The 26,470-nt window shown below is 44.4% G+C and overlaps 2 protein-coding genes across 2 annotated transcripts in view; both read right to left on the reverse strand.

Moving 5' to 3' along the window:
• Positions 1–2,408: 2,408 nt before the first annotated feature.
• Positions 2,409–17,192, reverse strand: HSD3B7 (hydroxy-delta-5-steroid dehydrogenase, 3 beta- and steroid delta-isomerase 7). The gene is made up of 6 exons (XM_009986437.2): positions 17,024–17,192; positions 12,967–13,122; positions 9,212–9,320; positions 4,891–4,990; positions 3,867–4,029; positions 2,409–2,848 (listed from the first exon to the last, which is right to left on the reverse strand). Exons 1-6 carry the CDS (start codon positions 17,169–17,171, stop codon positions 2,409–2,411), a joined length of 1,116 nt encoding a protein of 371 aa, XP_009984739.2. The 5' UTR covers positions 17,172–17,192.
• An 8,240-nt stretch (positions 17,193–25,432) lies between these two features.
• Positions 25,433–26,470, reverse strand: part of COL26A1 (collagen type XXVI alpha 1 chain) — a 196,706-nt gene continuing 195,668 nt past the window's right edge. The window contains exon 16 of the mRNA XM_086624752.1: positions 25,433–25,605. Within this exon, the coding sequence (XP_086480878.1) occupies positions 25,433–25,605 (173 nt within the window). The remainder of the gene's footprint in view (positions 25,606–26,470) is intronic.

The raw sequence follows: 26,470 nt of genomic DNA on the forward strand, positions 1-26,470 counted from the left end.
ATAAGCATCGAAATTGTAGGTGACAGTGAGCAGAACAGGAACAAAAGCATGATGAGGTTCCCAGCAAGGTTTCTGAAAGCAGGCAAGTTTCTCAAGCATTGATCTCCGGGATATTATCGGGCTTTGACAACTGTCCCATCTGATACCTTCAGCAGCTCCAAATCCCACAAAGGAATGTACCAAGGGCTCTGCATTGGACTGAAAGCATCACCATTTATACTTACGCAAGTTTTCTCAAAGGTCAGAGTACCATATTTAATTCTATTTTTAAAAATAGAAAGCAAACTTTTATTCTTTTCTAAGGAGTTCTGAGTGGAAAAATAATTTCCTCAGCCTCTTTGATTACATGGCTACGTGAAGATAAAACGATGACTGCAGCCAGCCAGCCGAGGGAAGGCCAAAACTCCAAATGCCACAGATGGAGGACAAAGCCCGCTGGTCAGACACCCCCAGCCCATCCATCAGCCTCGCTGGCTGGGCAGGTCTTTCAATTCTTTTCAAAAAACAGCTAAAGCAAAAGCAGTTGTAACACTGGAACTCAAGAGGAGAGGGTGGGTGCCCGTCTCCCAGGCTCGCAGCTCCACCCTGTGGCTCTTTTTTTGGGAAGATCAAATCAAGGTTTCAGAAGCATTAAAAACCTGTTGAGGTCAACGTTGTCGTACTGGGGAGATGCTCTAGCAACGTGCTTGAGAAACTGGGTGTGTATTTCTTTGTCAAATTCTTAGCAAGCTGTCCTCTTTGAATAATGGCAAAATTTGAATTCAATTGCATTTGAATAATGGCAAAAAGCTGCAAAGAGAATTTTTAGTGAAATAGAAAACCCGGCAAACTTATTACTGCCTTTCTTAAAAACCTCCCAGCACAACGGTAGGAGGAAAAAAAGTAGAGAACTGATAACTCACACCCTTCTCCTTCCCAATTCTCTATGAGCAGATTGCAATAGTTTCCTCAAAATTTGTTACATGAAATTATTAATGAATTACCAGAGCAAATAATTTTTTTATACGTTCATTTTGCAAAGAATTCTCTTGTGAGTGTGAATTTCGGTGAAGTTAACTTGGCAACTCACACTGTATTGCTTTGCTTTCCTTCCTGGGTAATTACTGTGACTAACAAGAAGCAAATTTTGATCATTTCTGTTGAGGATGCCATGCTGAAACTTGCTTTTTCCAGGAGGATTAGGGCACTTGTAATTAAAATAAGCTTTGTGTATATGTACACTTTAACAGTAGGAAAACTCGAGAGATGGTTATGTACTCACAGAACACAGCAGTGTGATACCAACAGAACTAATTTTAGATTTGAGCCAGTATTGTAAAAAATCCCATTCCTCCAAGCTCAAGAGAAACCTGCAATCTGTAATGTTGCTGAATGCAGGTTTACCGGCCTCTCGGTATGTCTTAAAATTAGAGGAACTGATAAACTGATACAAACCACAGTTTTTGTTGTGAATCTTCTGCAAGTGCCTGCCCCATCTGTGCTAGGAAAATATCATCTCTGAAATACTGCTTACGGATGGACTGTGTAGCTCCGGTGCCATGGAACGAGTTGAAATGACCTCTTCCTCCTGAAGTTCAGACGTTATTTAGCATAAAGCAGCCCCTAAGGCCTTCACTGAAGTTGCTGTCTGCCAGTGCGGCAGCTGAACGTGGGCTTAAATTTGTTTTGCTTTGCTGCTAGAGTGCTGTGAGGTAAGAGAATTTGAGTTACAAACTGTACGAATCCCACTCTAAGCTTGTAGGCATCAGTTCTCCTCCATACGATTAGAAAGTAAGTCAGCCGGTGCATTGTTAGCACGTGCAATTGGAAGTTTCTTTTTACAGGGATAATGTTTCAAAACAGATATAATATTCCACACATTAAGAACAACAGGAAGCATCTTGAAAAAGGTAGCTTTGGAAAAGAGAATTCTATTTTCTTTTTTAATAAACCCTAAAACAGATAGAGACCTTACTGGGCTTTCCTTGTCTCTCCCCAAATTATGACTGAAGACCCCTTGAGTGTATGAGCAAGGTACAGCCATCCCACCAGCTGCCCAAGACCATGGCAAGGGAGAGATCCATTTGCTGAGTATGGAAAGAGATGGAGGCTAATCCGTTCCCAAGAGCGATCCCCGTGCAGGGGTGGCACCGTGGGGATGAGTGAGGCCAGCGAGCCCTGCATCTGTGTGCGCGGACCGGCAAGAGGATGCTTTCAAATGCACTCTGGTGCTTCACTTGACGCTTAAAATAGCTGAGTTTTTGGCATGGCACGGGTATATACTTGCAGCCTGGGAGTTTTGCTCTTTCTCTCTCTGTACCAGGATTTCTCAGTGTTTGCAAAATTTCTGCCAAAGATCTATGCGTGTTGGGAAGTTTAGATGAAACTTGCTAGCCTGATAAGCTCTCTCTTTACCCCAGACATGCTGCTTAGTTCTTCTTTTCATGCAGCTGGGGGAGTTCCAGGTTCCCTGCAGCTGCTTTCAACCACTGTGCAGTTCTGTGCTTGCTCTCTTTCCAGGTGAAGAGGGGTTTGTACCCAAAATGCCTGGAGGCTTTGTCTGTCTCGTAGGAGAAGGTGGTGACTATTGTGTTCAGTAAAGGCAAGTTTAGGAAAGGCTGTGGCTTCCAGAAAGGGTACAAGATGACCTTGATTATCCTGTGCAATTGTATCACTAACCACATCTTCCAGTAAGGGATGTGTGAGCCTAGTCTTACTGAGGGGTCCATAGAGGACAACAGCTCATGCCTTATCAGGAAACCTTTTCTTGTTGGAGTGTCGTCATAGGAATAATACACTTGTCCTGCGAGTAAGTCTGGTTTCAGCTGCAAGTTCCTTGCTGCAAGAACATGCATCCATGCAACATTCCCTGGAGAAATAAAAGAGGGAGAGAAATAGATACACAGGAGGAGCTAAATTTTCCTGTTTACAGTAGAATGAGTATGTTGGATCTGCTGGCTTCAGTGCTGTGAAGCAGGGAAAGCACTCATTGTGTAACTCAGCTGTACTGTAGCCAGACTGAGTAGTTAATCCAGACCTCCAAGATCCTTTAAACCTTTGGTCTCCCCTTTGAGCTGGACAATTAATGTGCCTTGTGATACTGGTTCATGTGAAGCGAAAGGGCAGTGTTTTGTAGTGAGAGCAGGATGAATGGGAGGTAGTGCTCGAGGGTTTTATTCCTGGCTCTGCTGCGAGCCTTTGAAGAAGTCACTTGATTTATCTAGGCCTGATTCTTCCCTAACAGCATTTTCAAATTACTGTTATCTGCACTTTTGGAAAAAGACATATAAGCATGCTGCACAGAAATAACTAAAACCCTGCAGGATTAAATGGTGAGTTATACTCGCCTGAAACGCATTCAACACCACAACAAACTCTTTCTGTAGGTTTTGTGAGTAGTTTCTTGCGCTTGCTAAAATGAGTTATGCAGTACAGCCTTCTTTGCAAGGAATTTTACAGGTAGTGTTAGTTTAATTTCTTCTAATGGAGAAGAAATTAAATGTCTTCTCAAACCAAAAACATTTTAAAAATATTGTCTGAATTTCTCTCTCTCCCCCCATACATCCCTTGAAACATTTACCTAGAAAAAGAAAGAGTAGATCTCCATCCTTTTTTCCACTGTTTTTTTTTTTTCAGTTTTCTAAGCAACATTTTCCCTATATTGAGGGGAAGAAAAAAAAGAAAATCCTTCCCAGCAAAAACAGTAGAATGTAAACAACTGTTTTAAAAATTCTTTCAGCCAGTCTAAGTTTTGTGGTTATAAAAATATCTGTGCTCATTCACCATACCCATTTCTTGGAAGATCATGGTTAAGCTGACGTGTAAAATCCCTTGTGACTAAACCAGCCTGGTAGCACCACACGCAGAGAGATCAATCGTTCGCTCACCCACGTACGTGTGATTACGCTCCGTGTTTTCGGGCTCCAGGTAGTTCAACACCCCGTTCCTGGCTTTGGCCAGCAAATACAACTCTTGAAGAAACGTTGCTTTCTCCCCATACACTGTGTTTGCACGGATGATGCAGGTTGTGAGTTTACCACCATTGCTCAGCTGTAAAATCAGAGAGGATGTTAGCGAGGGATGGATTCGGAGATGAGATCTCCCGCAGTGATATTGGGTTTGCCAGATAAAAACAAAATGTAACAATATTGGGCTAGAGGAGCCAGTATTTGCAGAGGTGCTCTGGACACTTAGGGCCTGGTTTGCGTCCCTAAATATGTAGGGAAATGCCCAGTTTGTTTGTTGTTTTGTTTTGTTTTTCTCATAGTACACCTGCACCCATGTGGTGCTCACTGGGAGGTGTTGGACGGAGGGTGCTAGTGGCATCAGCTCTGCTGCAGTTGTGATGTATAAATGTTTGCAACAACCAAAATCAGATACCGGAGGAGGCCAGCTGAGCTGGCTGGCCTCAAACTGTGACTGGGAGAGAGAGATGCTCCAGGGAGTGATTCAGGACACAAGCCTCATTTTTACGTTCTGCTTCATCCTCTAGAACTCATCTGTCTGCTGACCGTCATGGGAGTCTAAAAAGACTAGTCAGCCAACTTAGGTAGGGGCTGACTCTGGGTACACTAATATTTTTGATTCTTGAATCACTCAGGCACATGTGAAAATCACACCTTTATGCAGTAAGAACTAGGGGAACCTGGTTTCTTAGGCCCTAATTTAACAGGGCTCTTTCCAAAGCCACACTCCTCCTGGGGGAATTAAAGCTCAGGCTCCAAGGACATGGATCTTGTGAGAGTCTGGCAGCTTCCCGGCGATGCGGGAATATCAGGCTGTGGTAAGCTTAGGGCAATGTGGTTTATGCAGCAGGTCAAGGCAGCAGTTTGAAACACAGGTATGAGCTGTAGGATCTTTCTAACCATCTCTCTCCTTCCACTCATCCTGTGCTACCGTTGACTTTGGTACCTTTTTTCCGTTGGCTTCAAATACGAGTTTTTCTGCCATGGCCTTTGTCTTCCCATAAGGCAGCTCCACTTCCCCACTGTATCTGGTGTCCTCATTTCCACTGAAATAGATTGTGAGAGACAGGGAGTGACCATGGAATAGAGCACAGGGCTTGCAGACGTTTGTCACAGTGTGATTTACTCTGCAATCCCTTCTCTCCAGGGACTTACCACTGGCTGTAAGTTATTTGAATCTGAGATCCTTGCTGCAGTTTGGGAGAAGTAAGACCTCAAGAAATACCAGGCGGTTCTGGGTGCTCATAGGCAGGTTTGCATGAGGGCAGTGGTTTGATTTCTGAGAGCTGGATTTGTTCTTGTCTAATAGTGTGATTGAAGCAAATAATATTCTGGCAGGCAAATTAGAAGGCAGTGGGGTTACCTTTTTAAGCAGCTCACAAGTGGCTGAAAAAGGTGGGAAGGGCACAAGAAGATGGAGGGCAGGAAAATGAGAGCAATCCTACTTCATTTTTTTCATTAGAGGTAGGGAAAAGCCTCTCATGAGCTGTAAACTAAAAAGAGAAGCTGCTGCTTAATTTTCTCACAGAGTTGATTAGAGTTGGGAGACATTTGCTGGTGATGTGATAGAGCTGCTAGTGATCTCCTGGAAGACATGCAATCAGCAGGTTTGTGCTGGGATTATGCCTTCATGCCCCCTAGGAAATTACACTTGAGTGGAAGAGCAAAAAAGTGGACCCATGACTAAGGGCAAGTAGAACTGGCAGCCATGCTGGAGACACTTGGTTGCTGCTACAGAAGACAACCTGCTCCTCAGCCTGCTAATTTACAGCTGCGAGGAGAGCCCATGGCATCTCACATGTAACTGGCCTCACAGGCCCCGAAATAATTCCAAGGAGATAACCAAGCAAGCAGCTCCATTCCCCACCAGGGTGCTGGCGTTTTGTCCCAGTTTCTAGATCAACACGAGTCCATTGCAGGATTTGGTTGAGCAGATTCAACGGGCTCCGGAGAAGCTGGGGAGAGCAGAAACCTTGTTTGAAGCATGGGAATGACCATCCATGAACACCATGCGGCCGCTCGCTCCCCCGCCGCTGTTGACTACCACGGTTTGCTCTCCCTCTGCGTGCTGCAGAAGATTTTCTTCACATTTTAAAATTAATTTACTCTATATTTGCTCTCCTAGAGAAATTCACCCCAGGCAAACACCAGGCTCTGCCAGGCATGGGGTACCCCCACACAGGGCAATGAAGAATTATCATGGTCCTTTTGCAGATGGGCTTGGGTGCCTCTCTTGGAAGGGTTAAGCAGCCTGTGATGAGTTCAAGGAGCAAATCTGCAGCAGAGGTCTTTTTGTCAAACACTGGGCCTCGGGAGAGCAAGCTCTGACTCAGGGTCCTTGTTTGACCTTGGGCAACTTGCTTACACTTTTCTATGCTCAGATCTCCCTGTGTAAAACATGGATAACACCGTTGCCTTTCTCTTGCCTGTTCAGCAGTCTCGTATCTTGTGTGTCAGATATCCCAGCTGAGATCAGGGCTGCCTTGTGCTACAGCAACAGAAATAAATTAGGAGCATCAGAAATAACAGCCTCCCCGCGTACCCTGGGCTTTTATCACAAAACCCTCCTCCCCTTCCCTGTCTTTATGGGTGATGAGCAAGAGACAAACCAGAAAACAAGCAAGACAAAAGACTGATTGTTCATGGTTTGTTGCAAGCCTGGGAGAGGCCCAAGACAATTAGGGGGGTTATCTGGAAGTTCTAGTTTTAATTGCTTTCTTTTTTCCATTCAAATTTATTTTTTGCCTTGCAAAGCTTTCAAAAAGCAGCAGCTTCACAAAGGGGTGAAACCTGCCTGCCGTTCCTGGGCTGCAGAGCTCTGCTCGGGTTTGCCTCCCCTCACCCCTTTTGAGGCTTGGTAGTAACAAAGAGCTCAGCATAATGCTCTTGCTTTTCAAAACGATCACAGATAGCTGAACGCTAATAAGACTGGAGCAGCATTGTCAGAAGGTATCTCAGCGGTGGCTGTCTTGGAGGGATTGAGACTGACAGAGGCATTTTCTATTATTGTTGGATGCTGAGGTGTGAGCATTATCCCTGCACCCATCACCCTGTCCAGAGACTAATCATCCTTTGTCTGTGTCAATTCCCAAGCATGTAAAAATGAGTTAAATAAAATTATACAAGGAATGATGGAGAAAGGGGACAGAGAAAAAGAAAAAAGGCAGGCAGGATCACGGACTGTGAGGGAGAAGAGCAGGACAGATTGGGTGGGGATGGGGGAGATGAGGAGAAAGGGGAAAGCCGCATCACCTGTGCCTTCAGTCTGGAAAACAGAACTGTATTATGCTGCCTTCCAGTCATCCCTGGGCTCCCTATGGAGACAAGTGGCGTAATTTTTGACTGGGGGCCTGACCCTTCTCTCACTCCTCATGATGTCATGCCCTTAGTTTAAAATCAAAATCACTGGAGAACAAGGACCACTCTCTCAGGCTTTCTCCCAGCATCATGGGAGAACCTGAGTGTGTTCTGCAAAATGAGTTAAAGGCTCTAGGTGGTGGTTTTTATTTGCATTTGTGGTGGGAAGGATTGGGAGTTGGTGGGCAGAGGATGTTCATGTGTAGCTCTATGAGCATCAGCCTGGATGGGTTTTTGCTTGCACCCGTTGGTGCCATCATTACAAGCCAATGTCCTCTCAGGTAAGATTTGGGGTAGATTTTTCAGGACATCTATTCACATCTATCTCTAAAGTTGCAGGACTAAAATACTAACAAGGATGTGCCTGTATCTACCTTCATTTTCAGAAATGATTTAGATGTGCTAATGACAAAATTCCATAGCTTTTCAGTGAGACAGAGCCCCTAGTGCTCATGGTCCCAAGTGGATTGTGGTTTGTTGCTCTCACAGAATTTTTCATAAGCCAGATGTTTATTGTACAGATTTGGGTGCTTAAACACTTTTTAAAACAACTGGGCTATGCCTTAGCTTACTTGTGAGCGTGAAACTCAGGCTTGTAGATCATTTTAAGTTATGTCTTAAGCAGCCTTTTCTAGTTGGGCTCAAATTTCTAGAGCCAAATGACTGAAGTCAGCTGTGTCTAGACTGGCTGCCTGTAGAGACAAAACTTGACTTTGAGCCAGTTCCCCTAGTACACAAGTTTCCATGCTTTGAGAAGTCTGTATGGCTACAACCATCTTGAAATCAGCAAGGAGCCTTACAACAGTACGTATCAGGCTGCAGCTATCTCTGCTTGACTTCAAATTTAACCTAAAACTTCAGCCCTTGGTCTTCAGAAATCCCAGCTGAGTTCTCAAGGTGCAGGTACTGTTGCCCTATGAATACAAAAGGCATCCAGATGCTGAGTCCTGCACAGGAATGCCAGCTGATTGTGAAAGTCAGTTCTGGACATCAAAGATCTATAAGCTAAAAAAACTCCTCCAAATCCTAATTTTTGACTACTGTCTTTGTATTGCTCCAAATCCCACCTTTGCTGCCAGAGGTTTTCTAAAGTTCTGCTGCTTCGTCTGGGTCTGTGGGTCAGTCTCATGGGAGCTGCATACAGAAGGGATGGGCAAAGCATAGTGCCCAGAAGTGTAAAGTACAGGAGTCAGCCCTGGTAAGCATATTGCCAGGAAAAAGGATTTTGAGAGATAGAAGAATGGATTTACAAGTCAGATCCAAGTCACAGAGAGTGTAACTACACATGAATGCTGCAAGGCAACTTCACATCAGGTGCATCTGTCCCTGAAGACTGTGTGGCCAACTAACTTTCTTCTGAGATAGTGCTAAACCAGTCTGTACACATTTGACCACATTTGATAACAGGAGCTGGGTACAGGCTTGCTAGCAATTCACTGCGGAGCTGAAAAGAGGAGGGAGAGTGGGTTGGTTAACAGTAGAGCATCACCTACCCTTTGGATTGACCAAGTGTGAGAGGAGTAAAAACTCTGACCCAACAACAGGTTACAATTTGACCGTATCGCAAACTTTAAGCATCTGAGACCTTATCTGAAACTGATTTTAGGGCTTAGAGGAGCAGGGCTGTATGGACATGGGACAGCCTGGAGGTGTGGTTGGGTCATACATCTCTCAACCAACTCTTTCAATCAGTGGTATCCACCACTGGTCAAGTTCAGGTTGGGAAGAGACGCGATTCCTGAAAGTGAAGAGCGGCAAATAAAGCTTTTGAAGAAAGAGATGAAGAATAGACAAGAAGGGGAATACGTATCTTCTCCTTTGTAGCCACAGCAAAAACCTCCATCTGGTTGGAGTTTCATTGCTGTTTAACCAGAAATCCAGAGTGATGGAGAAGATCTGCTTAGCCTTACCTGAACATGGGCTCATGCGCTGTATTGGGTCCCACCGCAGCAATGGAGCTTGTATAGACAACATACGGGACGTTCAGGACGCAGCAGGCCCTTAATATATTTTCTGTACCTGTGAGACAGGTTGGGAAGGACAAACATTAACCACCTTTCCTTGATTCCTCTTGTGCAAATCAAAAGAGATTTCCAGGCTTGGGATTCTGACTTGGAACAGATCCATCTTTTTTATGGCTGAAAAGATGTAAAGCCACAGGTCAAAGCTGCAGTTCCTCAGGTATGTTCACGCAGGCATGGATTGTTTGTAACATGAGAGCAGCAGTTACATCTATGGCTATAATGGGGCTTAACCTCTATGGCTATTGACAACTGGCTTAACTTGGACTTAATAGTTGCCAACAATAAGGAAGCTGACAGCTCGGCAGAGCAAAACTCCATGTTTTCCATGTTTTTTTGATTTGTGGGCAGACTGTCAAATGGTGAATTGCAGCCTTCTGTCAGAAGGATTGGTGTTTTAGTTGCACATATTGCTCTATAGAAGTTCTACAGGATGGTGATCATAGAATCATAGAATGGTTTGGGTTGGAAGGAACCTCAAAGATCATCTAGTTCCAACCCCCCTGCCAGGGGCAGGGAAATCCTCCACTACACCAGGTTGCCCAAAGCCTCATCCAACCTGGCCTTGAACACTTCCAGGGATGGGGCAGCCACAACTTCTCTGGGCAACCTGTTCCAGTACCTCACCACCCTCAATGTAAAGAATTTCTTTCTTATATCTAATCTAAATCTCCCCTCTTTCAGTTTAAATCCATTGCCCCTTGTCCTGTCACTACACACCCTTGTAAAAAGCCCCTCTCCAGCTTTCCTGTAGGCCCCCTTTAGGTACTGGAAGGCTGCTATAAGATCACCCTGGAGCCTTCTCTTCTCCAGGCTGAACAGCCCCAACTCTCTCAGCCTGTCTCCATAGCAAAGGTGCTCCAGCCCTCAGGTCATCTTCGTGGCCTCCTCTGGACTCGTTCCAGTAGCTCCATGTCCTTCTTGTGCTGGGGACTCCAGAGCTGAACACAGTATTCCAGGTGGGGTCTCATGAGAGCAGAGTAGAGGGGCAGAATCACTTCCCTCGACCTGCTGCCCACGCTGCTGTGGATGCAGCCCAGGACACGGTTGGCTTTCTGGGCTGCCAGCGCACGGTGCCGGCTCATGATGGGGTGAAAGTCACTGCAACAGACTCTTGTTACCTGCAGAATTTTAAAATAGTGGGGGCATCTTACAAATCCACACAAAATCCAGATGAATCTAAAACATGGTTTGGTTTAACGAAGGTTTTTCTGGCTGAACTTGTGGGTCAGTGTGCGTGGATTTTATTTGGTTGGGTTTGGGGGTAGGTTTAAATGATTTATGACTCTTTCCGGGCTGGGATGGAGATGCCTTCAGCATGATTTTGATTCAGGTTGATTCTATGAGAACCTCAATGACAACAGCATAACCATGGTTGCATACTGAGGGCCTTCGATCTGATCAAGCAGATCTTAAAGGAAGCTGCTCACAGGGTTGGTTTCCGGAAATCTCCACGCTATTTATACCTGGCTAATCAGGCTCTGCCTTTGATCTTTGCTGCAGATTTTGCATGGGAAGGCTTGTGTTTTCTCTGCTTTCTTTGTTGTTAAGGGCATAATCTGAAATTATCAAGGAAATCCTGAGTTTAGAATAATTTCAGAGAGCACAAATCAGTATGAAGACCTGGTAGAAAAGAATCAATTTACTTCTCCATGAGCCTATCATAATACGTCAAATTAACTGAGAACCCCTGTTGAGAAACATCACTGGAAACAGCTGAGTTAAAATCCATTCAGCTTAACAAAAAGCAGATTAAAAAGTCTTTAAGTGACTAGATGGAAAAAATAATTCTTGTAAAAGAGGGCTCTTCAATCTAGTCAACAAGACTGTCACAGGATTCAGCAGCCAGTGGTTGAAACAGAGTAAAAAAAAAACCAACACACACACACACAAAAAAAACCACAAAGCAGAAGATAGATGTAAATTTTTGCCATAAATGGTGACTAACCATAGCCACACTAGTACTCTTCGACATTGTCAGGGCTTGCTGAAAGACCCAATAGTCCATTAACTTGCAGTCCTTAATTCTAGTCAAAGAGTCTTTTGAAAAGGCATAGTCCAATTTAGCCACAGATTGTTGGGCTTAAGGCAGTAATTGGCTGAATTTCTGTGGCCTGAGTTACACAGAGCAGCCAGCTCGAGGATTATACAGTCGACCTGTCCTGACCCTGTTTCTTTGCCCATGAAGTCTGCAGCAGGTGACAAATACATTTCATTTTTATTCTTTTACCTGCTCCGATTCCAATAGAAAACTTTAGACTAATCTTTCCATTTAAGATTTTGAGAAGTCCTAGTGAGGGCAGCAGCCTCATTTCAGGGAGGTCTGCATGAAGCCATCCAAGGGGAGGCAGAAACGCAGAACAGTGTTTCTGAAAATAAGGCTCCTGTTAAGACATCTCAAACTGTGCTCCTTAGAGAGGCACCCAGTCACATTGGAAAAAAAAAAAATTTGCACGTGTGTCTTTCTGGGAATGTCACAAACACCTACAAGAAGTTTGGCTGGCTGGATAGGGGAATTGGCCAATGTTCACTGCTATCTGTAAAAACCTCACTACAATGAAGTACCTTGCTCTAGCAAACGGACAATGAAGAGGAAGAGCTCACAGAGCCATTACAATGAAGAGGAAGAGCTCACAAAGCCATTACAATGAAGAGGAAGAGCTCACAGAGCCATTAAAAGGCAGCAGGAACCCTCAGGCTCTGAATATTCTCAGTACACATGCACAATACTGGCTCTTAAAAGCATCTGGTTTTGAAAACAACTACAGCAATGAAAAGAAGGATGGAATTTAAATGTTGCCCTTGAATGTATCAGCAAATAGTAGAAGCCCTAAGCAGTAATCGAGTTTGAGATATATATATATATTAAAAAATATATATAAAATTCCTTCCTTGTGGTTAACAACTATTTTAGTAGCTAACAGCCTGAGGTGCCATTGGAATTGCTGCTGTAATAGGGATTTCATTATTTTTATAGCCTATGCTTATTTCCTAGATTTATGAACAAATTTTCTTTAAGCAGATCTTGCACCTAACAAGAAGTCAGCTGTTGGTGATAGGGAGAAAATGTTGTGGAGCTCTCAGTTATGTGTGGCTTGTAGACATGTAATACTTCTTGTTTTTATTATAGTTGGAGTTCACATCACTCCCTTAGTAGCCTGGATGCAGTTCAACTGGTATAGTCTTGCATTATATTTTTCTCCCTGGAAATCCCTGTGAAAGCTATAAGGTATCTACAGCAGGAGTTAACTTTTAATTGCTGTCCTTGTCACATACTGAACAGTTTCTTACCACTACGGGCATGTTCTGAATCACCTCAGTACTATTAGTGAAAGCTGTACCCTTGACCAAAATAACTATATAACAACTGGGTCTAGACTGGACTTTCTAAGATGAAGCTTTATCAGTGGAGAGGAGCAGCATGGCCTGCCCCAGCAAGGGCAGAGGGGCAAAGGCAGAAACTTCCCCACTGGAAAGGAAAGGTCCCGGGCACCTTTGTCATCTCGTAGCAGTGGTGCGTGTGAAATTCAGGGGACAAGGGAGCACTAAATCAGAGAGGGTACATTTGTCGTGGCATCTCGTATGACTACACCACGGCATGTGAATTTAAGGCTGTATTTAATTGCTTGTTTTAAAGAGCTTACCCCCAACGTTGACAGCTCTCATTTCCCAAAAGGGCACAGTGTTCCTGTAGTCCACAATAGCAGCTGTGTGAATAACCACGTGAACTCCCCGCATGGCAGCGAGGAGCAGATTGTAGTCTCGAATGTCTCCTTTCATCACTGTCACATGAGTGGTAGCTGCAGAAAAATAATATAACCATAGAGGCAGGGGGGAAAAAACCAACAAACCGAATCAGCATCCCCACCTTCTCGCAGCACGAGGATCCTGCTCAGAAAGCAGCGTGCTCTGCAGTGCAAGCTGAAGCACACTCTGACAAAGGACGATGCCATTGGAATACATCACACCAGGGGAAAGTACATCCCCATTTTTCAACCCCAAGAAGCCAAATCTGCATCTGGTTTAATTCAGCACAGCATTTTTTGCCAGTTTGCACCAACTGTGGGTCAGAATAACTGTGTCTGTCATTGCAAACCTCTAGCACGCACCCAAAGAGAGCGCTGAGCAAGATGGCGAGACTGTTGGCCCAGAGCTGCCACTGGTTACAGGACTTGCTCCGGTATGTGGGAACAAGTGAAGCTGTGCTGGACAATTTCCTTAAGACTGAAGATTTTTAGAGCTTACTGGGAATAACACCAGATGAGTTCAAGGGACATTGCACAGAGCTTTATTTAAATTGCTTATGTTATGGATAGGAAGTGAAAATAACAGGTTAGAAAGTTTCCTAGGAAGTTCCTCCTTTTAAGCCATTCAGAAGGGTTTGGGTTTTTCATCCATCTCCTTTCTCCCCCTCCTTCTCCCTCAAAATATCTGTTCCATACAAGGCTGCTCTTGGCATCTACTGCTAATTTTCTTGCTTTGAGACAGCGTTGTAATGTTTAAATAAGATTTTTCACTTTTTCCTTTTCCATAGTTGGAAAGAGACCAGCAAGATTCCAGAGCTAGGAAGCTGTACCCCTTGGGGCTTTTGTAATAAGCCAAACAGCAGTAACAGTCACAAGACTGCTTTGGGAAGGAGATGCCTCCTCTGTCCTGTGCTGGCAGCTTCCTGGAGAGCCCCATGCAGCCAGGGATCAGGGTAGTGGTTTCTGAAGGATCATGCACATGAGCAGCTCAGGGAAGAATCTGTGACTCCAGCCATGGAAGTGTTACGATATGGAAACCCTCACTGAACGACTACCGGGACAAGGGGATAAAAGAGCAGGGCTATTCCTCATGGACTCAAAGGAGAGACAAAATTCAAGATAGTAGGCTGGCCAGCTGAGTGTTGGCTAAGAAGTATGGCATAAAGGAAGAGGGATATGTTTTACAAAAGGGTCAAGCTGATTTCATAATTAGCATAACCAAGATTTGGTGGACTACCTTACAGGAGTTCTAGTATTAATTTAGTATAAAAGCACAGAATTGATTCAGCAAGAATAGAGCAGAAAAAGAAACTAGACATTGCCTGTGTAGCAGAGGTAACACACATGCCTGCAGAGGAGGATGCTCCTCCTGAAAGTCTTTGCCAGTGCTGAAAGGTGGAGTGAGGCATCAGCAGCCCCATGGTGGGGAAAAAAAGCCCATAGTCTGTCAGGTTGAAGTGTTAAATAGTCTCTTTCACATCACCAGTCTTAAGGCAGCTGGTGCAATTAAGACTGGCAAGAGAACGATGAGAGCTCAGCCAAAACCAGGGAGGATACAAGGCAACCAGGAGAAATTTTCAGATTGATAAGGCCTGATGAGCTTTATCCAGGGCTAGTAAAGAGGAGGCAGATGTCACTGCAGCTCTATTGCATTATCAGCTGCTTTGGAGAACTTTTGGAGACTGCAGTAGAGCAAATGAAACACCTGGGCTTAGAAAGGAGGTAAAGAAGAGCCAGGAAATTACAGAACAGCTTGATTTCAACCCCAGGAAATTCAGGAACACACACTTAAACAACATGCGTGTGAGCACCTGTGTGATAATAAGGAGAATAGAAGCAGCTGACATGGATTTGTCAAGAACAAATCAAGTCAGACAAATCTCCTTTGTTCTTATGACAAGTTAACAGGATGTATGGATATTGTGGAACAGGTTGATGTCATCTATCTTGATTTTAGAAGGGCTTTGGAAACTCTGTGTCATTCTCACAAGCGAGTCAGTAAAACGTGGTCTAAGTAAGCCACATGAGGGTGAGCACAGAGCCGGCGGGATTGCAGTTCCCAGGGAATTGCCAGCTGTGGTGGGTGGCTGCCCTGGGGCTCTCCAGGGCTTATTGCTCTACTCGAGTCTTTTTTATTGTTTTCATCCAGAATCTGGCAGATTTGTTCATTAAATCAGCAGATACCATCAGACTGGGAGGGACTCGAAGTACACTGGAGGATTAGAGTAAGAACTGAATGTAACTAATAACGTCAGGGTGGGGGGGGGGGGAGGAAGAAGAGGTGAAGTTTGATAGGGCCAAAAACCAGATACTGATTTTCATGAAAGAATTAAGTTGGGCCAGAACAGCTTAGGGGAGCGATCGCCTGTCAGCAGGGTCTTGCAACTGTGAAAGAGGGCGTAATTGTACCGACAGGTACAAAGAGGAGAATAGTTTGCAGGACAGAAGAAACACATCCCTCAGCTTGATTCAGCACTGGGAAGGCCACAAGTGGCCTCTCTGTCGTGAGCTCAGTGCCCCTCTGCCAGAAGAGAGCAAGGCCAATGCCCAGAGATCCACCAAGTGCGAGCTGCACCAGAGCTGCTTTAGCCTAAAGGAGAGAACAGCGCGGGGAGTGGAACTGGGTGGTTTTCACGTCATGGAGATCCTTGTAAAAACCGACAGTATTAACCTGTTCTACCTGTAAGGTTAGATGAGAAGTCAGGGACTTACATTGCAGTTTAGACTGCACCAACAAAAATGGCCTAATGGTGCAGAAATTGGGTGCCTGAGGTGGCTTGGGAACAAATATGGAAAAATATCTGTTGGGAAGGTTGTGGCCAAGCTGGTTCTGCCTTGGGGCGGGGGGATGGGGCTTGGGATGGCCCCTCAGAGATGCTTCTGCCTCATTTTTCTGTGATTTGCTGCAGTGGTAAGCCACAGACCTCTCCTGGAGCTGGGATTATGGGAGCTTCTTAAGGTTTAAACAGGTTTTTTTCTTCAGTTATGAGTGTTTTTAAGGCATTTGGCTACCTGAAGCCTGGGGAAACCAGTCTGGTGAGTTCGTCTGCCTAGGGAGCGTTTCTGATGGTGGTATTTCCCTGGGAGTCTTTTAATTTGCTTTTAGTGTTTCTCCTTTCTAATGATAGCTCCTAACAGATAGGATCTCCCTTATCTTTTTTTCCTCTCTTGTTTGAAGCAGGCTGAAGGTTTGGGCAGTCAGAGGGAGGGACACCCAGCCCACCAGTGACTGTGCAGAGCACCATGAGCTGCATTGGCTTGTTTTGGGTGGGTATCCCCGAATCCAGTAAAACAGGTTGCTTTTCCCCAATATATCTCACTGTTATCAACTCTGGTGAAACATCAGAAAGCAGCTCTCGGAATATGATCGAATGGATTAATTTAGTATCTTTGAGCACGTTTACTTAGACCCACCTCTTCTTTATTTATACACAGCACAGTAAGGCTACTACATGTTTCTCAGTTATTTCAGTAATTTGTTTCACAGTATATGCCACAGGTGCTGAGCTTGAGTCTGTTGTTGTCAGAGTTTTTTGGTTATTTTTCTCAGAATCGATAACTGGTTGCAGCAGTTCAGGAGCTTGGGTTTTTTTGTTTTGGTTTGGTTTTTTTTTTTGTCCCTTTGCTGTTAGTCAGACTGGTTGAGGAGAAGAAACCAGATAGCCAAGTTCCCATGTCAGGTACTCGGTGTGCATGTTGCTCCTCACAACTGCTCCCTGAGTGCAGACTTACAACCTCTTTGTGATATACCTCTCGGGGCTACACACTATAGATCTTTTAGCTTTGATTTAGTCTATGCTGAAAAAAACTCTTTGAGCTGGGTTATTCTTTGTCCAGTCTGTTTAATCCAGGTTCCTACCCCATGCCCGTAACTTGTGGCATCTCCAACATAATCCCAGCTATCTTGAAAGGGAGGGTTATGGCCTCTAAATAGAAGCTGATGCCCTTTTCTTACCTGTGGTGAATTTTTCTACTTCTTCTCTCACTATTGAATCAAAAACTCTGACTTCTTTGATGTAGTCTTGTTGAGACAGGAGCTCTACAATCTTCTCCCCAATAAAACCACATCCTCCTGTCACCAGGTAGACCCAGGCTCTATCCATTTCTGAAGATGTGTTTGTGGTTGAGGAGTAGAGAGAAGATTGCTGCTAAGATCCTATCGTGCTCTGTTAATCTCTCAGCCAATGTTTTCTGAACTAAGTCTAAAGTTTAACTGTCGTGTAATATTACTGGCTGAACATTAACTCCATCCAGTTATACATAAATCAGATTTTCATTGGCACAGTCACACAAGTGCTGCTACAGACGTCCCAATGCCATGCACAGGCCAGTTCTGGGCTCTCTGACTCAGCCTCTCCCTTCTGCCACGGTAGCCCACACTCAGCGGGGCACCTCCATCATGCCTTGGCATGTGGCCAGTCTCAGCCCAAAATTCTGGCACCAGAAGTTTTCCATCCTGGACAGCCCTTTCCCATGGGCTGGGCTGTCAGTTTTTGTAGCCTGGATCTCTCTGGGTGCTTCCCAAAGATGATGTGTCCTAGAGACGTGCTTAGGGCAGCCATCTTTTATTGTGAAGCCACAAAGATCTTGTTCCCATGCACTAGTGAATGTGTGTAGGTGGTGCAGAGCAGCATCTATCCAGTGCTGAGCTGTACTGTGCACCATACGGGCAGGGTCAGGGATGGTCATCTGCAGCTTTATTGACACTGACTCTATCAGTTTGATTATCTAGTATGGCTCTTCTGAATGAATTCTTCTTTGACTTGGAATACATACATACACACACACCACCCCACCACCCTCTCAAACTCCTCATATATTTAGGAGGAGAAAGTCCTGTCTTAAAGTAAACAAGGTCTAGGAGTAAAAGTTCTACCACATCCTCAGGCAAATTGCTGCAATGGTTAATTGCCATCATCGTTAGAGAGTGCACTGTTGTGTTTTATCTGCCAAACAGTGGCTGATATACCTTTTCCTTGCTAGGCTGTAAAGAAAGTGTGCTACTCACTTTGTCATTGGGATAAAAATAAAGAGCTTGCTTTGTCTAAGGGTGCTTGATCCTATCCTAAGACTGGGATGTAGGGAGGGAAGGCCTGCCCTCTGGCAGGGCTGTTTCACTCTGCCTCTTTCATGAAGCGTCTCAGAGATAACTAGGTCAGGCCTGATCAGCTACTGGTCTCTCCCTGATGCCAAGCAAATTATTTCCTTAAGTCTGGAGTAGTCAATTTTTTTCCAATCATCTTTGAATCATTTTTGGTCAATACGTCACCGTTTTTGGTGAACTGTAGACACACTGTCCTAAGAGAGGTAGCAATAGGGTAATATAATCTCCCTGCTTACTTTTTCTTTATAATGTGTACAGTGTAGTTGTTGCCCTTCTGGCCATAGTGTTGCCTGGAAAGCATTAGAATTAGTCTGTTCCCGTACCAGGATTGCTGCTTTCCCAATCCCCAGTGCGTGAGCATGAGCTGCAGATACTGAGTCAGGCTGCGTTGGGGTGGAGCACTCCTGGTAGCCCTTCCCATGTACAACAGGCTGAAATGTGGAAACCAATTCCAACTGTGTGAATGTAGAAAACAATATTGTCAGCGCCATTCTTCTATAGCGTTAATAATTGTCTGTCTGTACAACGTAAGCTGCAGAGCAACTTGCTGGTGAGCATGTGGTTAATGAAGAGTTAAGGCAGTGTATTCAAAGAGTAATCGTGTTTTGTTTGTGAATATATGTTTTTCTTTTAATCAGCTCCTGCTAGTAGTTCAGTCTGTTCAACTCTTGCCATTGATTTTCCTTGTGCTGTGTTAAGCGTTAGGAAAAGCGCCGTTTCCCCTCGCTGTGATTACAATCAGTGGCCATAATGGTCCAGAGACCAACATGGGCCTGATGCTAATTTGGTGCTTGGCAGACCAGCACAGCCACAAACGTCCTGAGAAATTAATTTAGCCTTTTATCCAGCAACTCCCAATCTGTACAGTAGTGATTAACAGAACTGCCTTCCCTCAGAGGACTTCTTGCAAGGATAAATATATCAGAGTTGGAGGTGTTAGGACACAAAAACCAAGATAAATACACCCTGAGAGACCCGGAGAAGTGCTGCATGGGAATGTCTGGCATCAAGTAACCTTGAGTATGTCCTCATCAGTGATGCAAAAAGCTGTATGAAGCAGAAGCCTTGATGCTGTCAATGTTTCTCGGTGTTTACAAGACTTAGCCTTTGTTACGGTGCTGGTATCTGCATATCTGCACTGTAATCTGATCGGTAGGGGGAAAAAAATTGGCTGCGATTTACGTATCTCTTGTTTTCCTAAGGATATAAAAAAACAAGTTCAGAAACCAGAATTGTCACATCTCTGACAGAAACAGCCCAGGTCCTCTCCTACAGCCAAGGCTCATGCAGAGTAAAGCCTCTCATAGGTAGTTGCATCTAAATGGGTAGTTGTTCCCATTGTAGCAAGGTTAAAAAAAAAAACAAACAAAAACCAGTCCCTAACCACATCCCCTTCCGACAGTTGTCACAAGAGGTGACAATTGTCACAAGAGGTGACCACCCCTGTGTCTCCACAAGCCCAGAGGCACAAGTGGGCAAACGCAGCTGCTTCTGGAGCAGACAGGTGCCCTGGAGGTACCAGGGGACTGCAGGAGGGGGCCTGGGAAGCCACTGCTGCCTTGGATTAGCCAACTTGTCTTCCTCGAACTGTAAGGAAACTTAGGAGGAAGCGAGGCAAGTTGCAAATAACAGCAGATTTTAATCTATGCTCCTACGCACTGCAGAATTCTCTCTGGCTTGTCCCTTCCATTGCATGGTCTGCTGCAGCCAACCCACCCTCAGAGTGCCAATCCCGCTGCCATCCCAGTGTCTGCACTGACGTAGAACTCCTGCGGGAACAGGAGGGCTGTTCCTGAAGGAAGAATCTGCCATATGCAGGCAGTGCCTTACTCTGCAGTGCAAAGCAAGCTGCTCAAAGTTGGCACTGCTCGAAGGCTCGCCTAGGCTGCTTTAGGAATTAACACCTCACCGGGAAGGCGGGATACCCCCCTCTATTGGGTCAGTGTGGCTGGGAACGCGGGGCAGGGCCTGAGCGTGTCCTGGAGACAAACCTCAGACCTCTGAGATGGCAGTCGTGCCCATATCAGCAGGTGAGTCAGTCCCATCGTGGGCAAGGGAGCTGCCAGATTCGGCAGTGGTTAACGAAGGGCCTTTCTGCCCCTCCACCTCACGGGAGATGACCTGACGCAGGGTCTTTATGCACAAGCTTGTTTTTTAAGACCTGCAAACATAAAGTGAGAGAAAGTTGAGATGGCAGGAAAGAAAAACAGATGCCCTGATTTCAGGATGCAGGTTGCTTGAACTTGCTCTGAACTTTGTAAATACAGGACACCTGACATCATATTCATTTACAGTATGTTTATTTCTCAGTGCATTACATGAAAGGTCTTTGGTATTTGTGGGTTCTTGAATACTGTTCCCACTCTGCTCTGTAAGAAAATGCTGAATACAAAACATTCCATATACAGTAACAAACCCCATAGCAAATAAAGAGAAATAGATATTTTGAACAATAACATAGCAATATGAAACAGGTAAGTAACCATGCAAGAGGTGGAACAAACAGGTTGTGTTTACAACAAACATTAGAGCCTGCCATAAATGAGTTCATCGTGTCAGATGAGATTTATTCTTGCTCTAAGTTAAGAAATTACACATGATTGCAAGATACCACGTATGGCTGCCCTATAAAAGACCAAATGGTTGTAAAGCTCATTACAGAAAAGAAGCCGGGACCATTTGCACACATACGAAACACACTGATATAAATAGAAAAATACTGTGTAAAATAACTAGTGAAAAAGTTAACATTTCCTATGCATGGGAATGTGCTTTGGGAACAATTATAGCACCTTTGAATTGCTTGGTGTCAACGCAATCACAGAAACTGCGAGTACTTTAAACCCCTACACCACCAAACACCAGAGTGGAATGTAATCTGGAATAAGACAGAAGCTGTAAACGTGGAAGAGAATGGATTTCCAGTAAATTGTATCGAGAAGTAACTCCAGAAGCTGATTGTCTTTCAGAAGCCTTTGTCACAGTGGTCAGGTTCCTACATTAAAATAGTTCGTTGCAGAGACTGGGAGTGAACCCCAACCCCAGAGCCAAACTCTCAGAAAGCCGCTTGTGAGCCATATGCTCTGCTCTGCTGAAAGCAGCACCAGTCCGTGCTAGCTGAAGATCTGGATCTGATTTTTATGGTCTGGTCCTTTGAAAGTTGATGGCAAAATTACTGTGGAGCTTGGTGTGAGCGCGAGGGCTCTTCTCTCTAGTTTATTCCTATTTCCCTTGGCTGCTATCAATTCTTTACAGTAAGTGCAAAGTAGATACTCTGGAGAGAAGCATTCTCTGCCTCCCAGGAGTACCAGCTTGCTGGTGAACATGAGGGTGCATGAACTGCAAAGATTTTTTGGTTGTGCAACGCACTGCTGCTGCTTCTGGTTAGCTCAAGGCAAGGAAAATGTGTTACTACTACCAGAACTGATCCAAGTCACAACCACATCAGAGCTCAAAGAAACATTAAGAATTCCAAAAAAGTCTTAAGAAAGAAAAAAAAGGAAAAGAACACACTATGATATTGCACAGTATGCATGTAAGATAAAGCACTAAACATTTCAATTAAAATATATTTCTAAATGAGCAGGCGTTCGAAAGAAATCCACTCTCTAAGCTGCACAGACACGGCAAGATGCATTCTATGCCCTGGCTAAAATGAACCTTGGTGTCCTGCCGAAGATGGACAATGTGGTTGGAGTGGTTTGCTTAGTCAGGAATAGCATTAATATCAGCGTGTGAGGCTGCGTTCACCTTTAAAACACAATTAACCCGGGCCTGCCCAACAGTGTGGTCCAACCCTTTTGTAAGTAGAGAGGAATGAAAGCCCAGCTGAGAGAGAAAGTCCCTTCGGTATAATCCTACTGTCACCCAAATTAAAGATACAGTACCGCAGGAGAGAGATGCAGCTAAATAAAGCAAGAAGTGTGAGGAGAAAAAAATTACATAGCTCATATAGAAATCTGGAAAAGTCAGTAATTCAAAGGGTTGCAACCCAAACCTAACCAGTCTTTTGACAATTGACTCGGCAGGATTCATTGCAAACAACTTCCATTAAATTTCCTTTCATCTTGTCAGTAATCTATTTTAAATAATTTCAAATCCCAAATCCTAGTCGATATGAATAACTCGAAGAGAGCACTCACCGATCTAATGCAACAGCTTTGAATTCAGGAAGACAAACTTGGAGGAAGAAAAATTTCTCTTTCAATTCAATGCGAAGGCTCCAAAATGTCAGGGAAGTGAAAATGGTCTCATTGTACACCCTCTTCCCCGAAGTCAACCCTGTAGCTACAGGACCAGTGAAACTGAATTTTGCCGTTTCTCTTTTTAAAGACTGCTTCAGTTTGGTTTAGTTCCTGAAACTGCCACGAGGACACCTTAATGTGGCAAGTGACTATAGGTAGCACCAACCTGCCCAGCGTATGCGTTTAGACTGAACTGGGATTTCTCCTCGGTCTTGATTTTCCAACGTGTACTGGTAGGCAGTAAGGGTTATCTCCTGGAAGCCACCAGCTGTGTCTTGTGATGTCCATGTGATCAAGACCAAGGTGGTCCTGATTCAACAAAGAGGTAACCAAGTACTTCTCAATTCCTACATGGTAATTAGTCTGTAAATGAGGAAACGTCGGGTCTTTTGCACGTTTAATTCTTAAATGGAAGGATTATTCCAAGCATGTATCAGTGGCTGCACCACGCTTAGCTGCCCACCAACAGAGCTACTGCTGTACAGCACTTCAGTTACTCGCTCCATGTTGGAAAGTTGAGCTGTTTGTATTTGTGACTGGTTTTAGGCTGAGAGCTGGTTGCCAGCCTTCTTGAAGACACTGATTTAAGTCAGCATCATTTATATACATGTTGTCATTAGAGTTAGCACTGGACTTAGAGCTGGGGCTGGATTTGAAACTAAGATGCATTCAAGGAGACTTTATTTCATTCTCCCAAAAGGATTACGAATACAGGACGACTGCTTGAGGTCAGTAAACTGCTTGACTTGGGCAGTTTTACTTGTTTTCTTTTCTTGACTATATTACTCTCTAGCTGTAATTCAGAGTATGTGCGGGCAAAGGAATGCTGGAGCCTGAAGCATCAGCTCTGGGCTAAACTCTGCCTTCTCTTCAAATGTTGGGAGTCTTGAGGAAAGAGAGCACCTGATTGTACCTTGCCTTCAACAACTCCCCAAACTTTTGTAACGTTTTGGGCTTGTTTCTTTGAAATATCCAAAGGAAAACTTGAGCACACAGAAGGACAACCTGAACTACATGGGTTAACTGCTGAATGAGCTCCACCGCTGGCATTAGCCGCGCAGCGGAGGATTCAAAAACAGGGCAAGTAAATGCATTTATGGCAGCCTCCAAGCCAGCTTAAACCAAGGCTGTTCATTATTTAGCTGTACAGCAGTTAAAAAGCTTCTGTATGAGGACAAGTTTCTGGTGCTTGCTCAGCATCAACTTACACCTTTTCACCTGTTTTGAGAGGGTTGGTTGGATTTCTAAAGAACAGGGCCAAACGAAGACATGTAGTGAATTCATTCATCTTGAAGTAGTCCGTAACCTGTTCATTTCTGAAAATATAATGCTCTTCAGAGGAAAGGTCAGGATATTCTGATGTTTCTGTAGATCTATCATGTTTACAATCTATATAGAAGTTAATTTAATGTGTGGCTAATGTTGGGCTGGCAGAGCTCCTTCATATTATGCCTCATTTCCAGTGTACCACATGCTTCTGGTTTTGCCTTGGGAAGATCACTTTGGATGACCAGGGTTGCTGAGTACATGGGCCATACAGTTGTTGGTCTTTGCAACAGCTTTTGATGGAAATATCGTAGCAATACAGTTTGCCTTTTTCAGATAGCTGTATCTTGCCCTAGGAACCAGACAGAATGTGACCCATTTACCTGACTTATGCTGTAAAATGACAAACACCAACCCAATTCGCTCACTTTCGACCTGGGCCCAATTTGAAGACTGTCAGAATGAGGCAGGGGAGGGGGCTGGTGTGTGTGTGTGAATTAAAAAAAAAATTAGAAACAGTACCATCGGTTTTGTTCATTAGTCCCCCTCTTTCTAACAAAAATCACTGTCTACATGAATGACATCAACTTGTCCAGTTTGCTTTGCACAGCAGGTGTGGTGATTCATTTGTCACTCAAGGACAGGTTCAGCTTCAGAACCCTGGAAGCTGGGACTTCCCCCAGAATAACAAGTGATTGCAAAAAGTAAAATGACTTTGTCTTTAACTCCCAGTGCAAGATAAGCTCTTGACAAGACTCTAAATCCTTAGGCTGTGGTTTGCTACTACACTCTTTACAGATTCCAATGGCAAGGATTTACTCACAAGATAAAAACAAAACAGTGTGAAAACAATTTTCCTTATTGATGTAGGATTAAGAAACTATTGCAAAATATCCTTTTCTTTCAATAGTTATTGCTACTATTTAAATTAATTATGTATGCACAAGCCGAACACAATATGGGAAAATTCTTGCACAATTCCATCATATCTCGTACAAACTGCTCTATTTTTTCACAGAAGTCTAATCTCACTGAAGATAGATAGAAAATCAATGTTGCCATGAACATTTGCATCAAAAGTCCTTGCTTAGCCAACCACAAAAGAAATAATGCAACTCACATGCAATTAGCAACATGAAAAGCCAAGGTTTGGATGATAAAGTCCAAAGAGTAACCTGAATATTCAGAGTCACAGTTTTAAATGTTCTTTGAATTTTCCAATTTGTTCTTTGCTTAAAAGAAATCCTTGCAGGTCGTGCTTTAATGGCCTATGGAAGTGGTATCTTCACCTGGAAGTCAGCATGACACCACCACATGAAATAAAAGTGGATTCCACCAACTATACTGATGGAGGACAAGGATGAAGCTTGGTTTTGAGTCTAGATGGGATTGATTGTCTTGGGCAGTTAAGCAGTGCTTTAACTGAGTAACTTTCAAGGGCAGTGAGGAAACAAGGGGTGGATTAAACTCTTGGGACAGTCAGGAGGTGTCATTTCTGTAGAGAGCTTGTGAGGATACCTGCCATCTGATATTCCAAAGGCAAAACAACAAAATCAAGAAAAATGTTCCTAAGACCCTCTCTGAGCTATGGATAAGACATTCCCTGCAATAAGGGCACAGTGCTGGCCAGGTAAGGAAACCCACTTGCCAACACTGCAGCCTCCTACCCACTTCATTTGCACTCTGCAATTAAGCACTGGGATACTGTATCTTTAACTGGTGAACAGGCACAGAAAACACACAGATACTCCTACTTCATCCGATTGCTTCTCCTTTTGGCTTCACTGTCATCCAGCAGTGAAGAGAGGATCTGGTAGGCCTGCGGCTGCTGGGGTCCTCCACGTTTGATCTTGATGCTGGTTCGCAGAGGGGAGCCTGGGATCACGTCTTGTCCAGAGCCTGGCTCAATGGAAGATAAAGAGTCTGTAAGGAGAGAAAGTCACGGGAGAGCGCTATTTAAGAGGAGGCTAAGGGAAGAGTACATGGGCCCTTCTGAGTGATACCTCTTCTGGAAGAAGTGTCGTCCCTCCTGTTGTCTTTCCATCCAGCAAGCAATTGTGGAGCTACCTGGTTGCTGCCATCACCCTATTTCTACATTAGGTCTTTTCCCTCTGCTCTGTTTAAACTCTTTGGGGCTTTTACTGCACGTGGCCCAGCAAGTCCTGCTCTCATTTGTAATTCCATATATAAAGTGCTCTTATTTTATTGACTAGAATTTTGCTTGGGCTATAGCTGCTGCTCAGCATTGCCCACAGACTCCTGTTACTGAAGGATGGGGCCAAGTGATGCTCCTGGGGGTTTAAGTACCATTTCACGCCTCATAAAGGACATTTTGAGGCACTGAAAAGATTGAACAATTGATCCACTCAAGGCTACAGCCAAATTAGTAATGAGGCTGGGAATAAATATTAGCTGTCCATTCTCCCCACACGCCTCATGGTAACAGACACCTCCTCTTCCTTCAGCATCCTGCCTTACAAAGCTAAATATATGTTTGACTACAGCCACTCTTCTACTTCCCCAGCAGACAGCAACAGATGCTGATAACGCAATGCTGCCCCATCATTTTTAATGCCCCAGGTTCTTCTTCCTTTTGCCTTCAGAGATGGACGCTTGCTTGTTTCCCTGCCAAGAGCCCAACCTCACCAGCCAGACACCCAGCCTTGGTTTGGTCCCACGAGGCAGCATTTCTGTTCCAAGTGAGCGTTTGGCTGCCGGAGGATTTGTGCTGCGTTCGCTGGCAGTAAACACTGCCAAATAATTTGGGCTTTCCTACGCGTCCCTCTGG

This window comes from Tauraco erythrolophus, chromosome 21, assembly GCF_009769465.1.
Source record: "Tauraco erythrolophus isolate bTauEry1 chromosome 21, bTauEry1.pri, whole genome shotgun sequence".
Taxonomy (NCBI): Eukaryota; Metazoa; Chordata; class Aves; order Musophagiformes; family Musophagidae; genus Tauraco; species Tauraco erythrolophus.